Below are 4,571 nucleotides of genomic sequence, written 5' to 3'. Positions count from 1 at the left end.
AATGATGATAAAAAAAAAATTCCTAGATCCATATATAAAATAATAAATTGTTTTAATTTGATTACGTGGATGCCAAATGTCAAAAATTGTATGGAAGGTTTTTAGTAAGTTGGAAAGCCTGATGACTAGTATAAAATTTCTTGGACATTATCCTTTTTTATTATGATTATTATTATTATTATTCCAATTTATTTTCACTATTTCTTTCTCAGGTGTAATATTTTTTTTCAAATTCGACTCTAGGGAATGGCATTAGAATTAAGGACCCAGAATTTAGTTATAGGGCCGGTCCTGAACATCCAAATTATATGTTGGTATTTTAGATTAGTCTAACTCAAAAACATTGCATCTTTTGTGGTATTTTATGCAAATACAATAAGTCCTACTACATTTAATTAATCTATTCCTTTCTCATCACACTAAAATCATAAAAACCAATATTAAAAATAGAAAACCTGAAAAACTCAGCGTAATCTAACCCAAACAGCATGACTAGGAATGCCAGCGTGGACAACAAAAAGCATATAGTATCCAGGTGGCGCAACATTAACACTTGTGGGTCCAATAACATTGACCTTATAACCAAAAGATGACAGCCTCTCTACGTTCACAACATTCAAAACCACCATCCTCTGGTTCATAGAGAACGAGTGCGTATTAAACGGCGGCGTTATCAGCTCAACTATAATCCCAAACTCCTCACGGTTCAGATTTAACACGAAAGTAACCGCAAACATCTCATTATACGACAACGTTTTCTCTGCCGCCTCCACCGTCAGTATCGACGGTCTTAGCTTCGAGTGCTGCACGTCCAGATAAGGCGGGTAATATGCCTCCAAGCTTAATTCCGTCGCGTATGGACGTGCTGTGAAGTTGTAAGTCGGGTGTGGGTTGCTCCCACCCACTAAGATCCTGCCATCTGGCAAAAGTGCTGCTGTTGAGTGATACATACGTGGAATAATCGATGCTGTCAGCACCACAAATCTCTCGGTCGGACTCGGGGCAGCATCTGGGAGGTACAAAACCGGGTTGAGAACAGGGTTAACAGCGTCATTCCAACCTGCTGTGCCGTTAGTAGCACCGTTGATGATTAAAACGTCGCCGCTTGGTAAAAGTATCAAATCGTTCATGACCCGCGGTGTAGGCATGAACTCCATGACCCATTGAGAATCCGGGTCGGTCAGTTTCAGCCTGCCACATGTTCTTGATGCTTCCAAGTAGACATTCTCCTTCTGAGCTTTAATATAAGCTCCGGGATGTGCCCCGCCACAAATCAACACCTCCGCTTCAGGCGTTTTAGGTTCTCCGGTCATCCGGAGAGGAAGCAAAACCGATGAGCCAGTACTCGGGAAATTCCTAGAACCACCGCGCAAAACAGGATACTCCTTGATAACTTGATTTCTCTTATAATCAAACAGAATCGATCGATTATTAGCGAAAATAAAAAGATTCCCGTCCGGCAATAGATGCAAGAAAGGATAAAGATTATTCTCTTCTTGTGGATCTCTGGTTTGCGCCAAGAATGGAAACGTTACATTATCCGGTTGAAAAGAACTCTTCGGATAAAACTCGTAGGTGAAAACTCTTCTCCCGCCGACAATAACGATACGGCCGTCGGGAAGAACCTGACTAGTAGAATACCATCTCCGATTAAACAAACGCGGGCTATTGAGCTCAACCCAGTCACAATCATCACAAGGAGAGAATGTTCGAATTATCTTCTCACCTTTCTTATCACCGCCGGTTTGGATAAGAGTGCCGTCAGCATCAACAGAGCCGGAGGAGCACCAGGGATCAGTTATGATAGTGAGAGGAAGAAAGGAGTTTGAAGCGATGTCGTATAGAATAGAATGTGCAGTGCAATCAATAGGAACGACGTCGTCGTTGATGCGGCATTTTCCGTCAGGGAGAGAGAGGTTAGAAAGGCCGAAGTCAGTCCGATCAAACATGATGACCTTATTGTTTTTGAGAACTTGCATATGCATAGCAGAAATGCCAATGCTTTCTTGGAGAAGAACCCATCTGCCACCTGTTTTGACAGTAAAATAGTAATCTGGATAGGCGGAATGTTTAGAGAAGATCATAAACAGAGATAAAAGAAGAAGAAAGATGAAGAAAGATTGAATCTTGATCTCCATTTTTGTTGTTTTCTTGAAGTGTAGGGTTTATTATAGAGTGGCGGATGATGATGAAGATGATGATGAAGGGAAGGGTTTAGGTTGTGTTATATGAAATTAATTGTCGTTAAGATTTGATATTTCAAAATTTAAAATTTGATATCTATTTATTTAGCAAAATGAATTATTACTATATCCAAAATTAAATTAATTAAATTCAGTGCAAGTCTGTCTGGTTGAAGTGGTCTATGTTTAGTTTCCTAACTTAGGTTTGAGCTCAAGGTGTTATTTAAGATAGGGAGATATCAGATATAGAAATCAATTTATGATTCTATTGCCCTCTACAAATTCAGCACAACGTCATTCTCCCGAATTGGATCCGTTACTATTTTAAGAAATTAATACAAATTTCAAAACTTACTAAAATATTTAAGTTCTTCTCTAATAACTCATCATACGATTAATGCTTTTAATAACATTCATTATTCCATTAAAAAAAATATCATTACGATTTCTAAACTATTGTATTAAAAAAATTCAGAGAAATGTCACTTCCTTCGTACTTGAGAGATGTAAGAATGGCTCTAAAGCGAGGAAGTAAATAAACCATTGAAATGACTTTCTATCCTTTATTTTGCTTTTTTTTTCATTCTATCTTTCTTTACGTTTATGTTTAGTCTTTCCTTTGTAGGAGTGTAGGAGTGTCTTTTCTTATGAGAGAGTTTTTCTAAGGTTTTTGTTGATTGATCAGTATTTTTGTTTATTCCTGTTGTTTCAGTAACAACTTCATTGTCTTGGAGATACAGATTCTAGGTAATTTACCCGGTTGGGTTAAGATTGGCCGGTCATTTTTATATGTTATACACTTCAATGAGAGGTCACCATAATGTTCTGGAATTTTGTGTGCAAAAATAAAGTTGTACGCGAAAATGTGAAACAAGGTAAAAGGTATCCACCACATATGTAATTTACCCTAAATCTATGGCAGAACCTTCAAATTGAGTGTTATAAGATATATGCAAATAAGTATTGTGAATTCATTCATGTAGTGGCGGATACAGAACTTCTCTACCGAATTTTAACGTTTGTCCCATTTCACACTTTAGTGTACAACCTTCATTTTGTCTTACTAATACGTACAAACTTATAGGTTATCTCACATTATGGTGTACAATAGGTAAAAATGATCAGTCAATGGTTTAACCGGTCTAAAAGTAAAAAATTGACCAACCTAATATGAAATTACTTTTATATCCTTCTTACTCCTTTCCCATTTCCTTATTATTTCCAACTCTACCTTTCTCTCTCTAAAACCAGCCTCACTCCTCTCACTATCTTTCCCTTTCTCTCTCTAACAACTCTATCTCCACCATTTTTCATCACTCTCTCTCCTTTTCTTCACTTGTGTGTGTCAAAGTTTTAATCTTTCTCTATTTCAATGCATAAAAGAAAGAATCACCAGTATCATCCCTACCATGATCTCCTTCTTTAATTAAACTTATGCTTCAGTAACTCAAAATGTTACCGTTTTGACCATTCTTGATCCTAGCAACATCAACTCAGGGCTCGTGACCACGTTAGACACGAGATTTTAGAATAATCACTTGTAGAATAAAAGAAATGGGATTTTAGTTCTTGTGAACTTGTGCTGGTAATTATGAGTATTTTTTAGAATTGATGTTGTTCTGTTTGTTAAAGTTCATGATTGACTAATTGACTAGTTTTTTGAGGTTACTTAGTAATGTAGATGTGGGGATTTGAGATGATCTTCGGTGTCTGGAAAGTACCTGTGTATGGAACGGTCCCTGGGAACACTTCGACTCAGAAGTTAGTATTTTCCTTAAGAGATAGAGTCTTAATGTAGTGGGGGAGAGAGAAGCGGGCAGACCTAAATATAGGGGAGTGAGAGCTCCTTTTAAAGAGTCTTTTGGTTGGTTATGGGCTGCTACATGACTTGGTGATTCCTGGGCCGTAGCCCATAGGGTCATGTTGTTATGCATAATGGGTTTGGTCCATATTCCTCATCACTTAATTTATATGCTTCAATTAGTTTTTGACTAATTTTGTTTTTTTTTTTTGTTCTTTTTGTGGTTGCCTTTTGTCAAGTAGGATCGGTGGACCTCGAACTCCATTATAATATACATGTCTTGGTTTCTCTTTAGTTGTTTCATTATCGATAACATAATCAACAAGACAAATATTATATTAATAAAATCAAAATTATACACTCAATTACTTTTATAACTAGACAAATCTCATTGCTTCACTAGAATCACGCCTGAGTTTCTAACAACTGAAATTGAGTGCTTGTAACCAGACAAATCCTAGATAACATCAAAAGTTGTAGCTTTCGATTCATCATCGTCTTCTCTTAGGATTCTTATAAAAACCTGATGGTAGAACAAAAAGCACATATTTTTTTGAAGTAGTTCTGAATCAGAAACCATACCCAAT

General features: G+C 36.9%; 1 protein-coding gene across 1 annotated transcript; it reads right to left on the bottom strand.

The window, feature by feature from the left end:
* Positions 1–391: 391 nt before the first annotated feature.
* LOC136220539 (aldehyde oxidase GLOX) lies at positions 392–2,210 on the bottom strand. The gene has a single exon (XM_066008352.1). It carries the CDS (start codon positions 2,136–2,138, stop codon positions 465–467), a length of 1,674 nt encoding a protein of 557 aa, XP_065864424.1. The 5' UTR covers positions 2,139–2,210; the 3' UTR covers positions 392–464.
* Between the last annotated feature and the right edge of the window lie 2,361 nt (positions 2,211–4,571).

The sequence above is a fragment of the Euphorbia lathyris genome, chromosome 2 (genome assembly GCF_963576675.1).
Source record: "Euphorbia lathyris chromosome 2, ddEupLath1.1, whole genome shotgun sequence".
In the NCBI taxonomy this organism is placed as follows: domain Eukaryota; kingdom Viridiplantae; phylum Streptophyta; class Magnoliopsida; order Malpighiales; family Euphorbiaceae; genus Euphorbia; species Euphorbia lathyris.
Note: the sequence above shows the minus strand (reverse complement) of the source record. Positions and strands in the feature narration are given on the sequence as shown.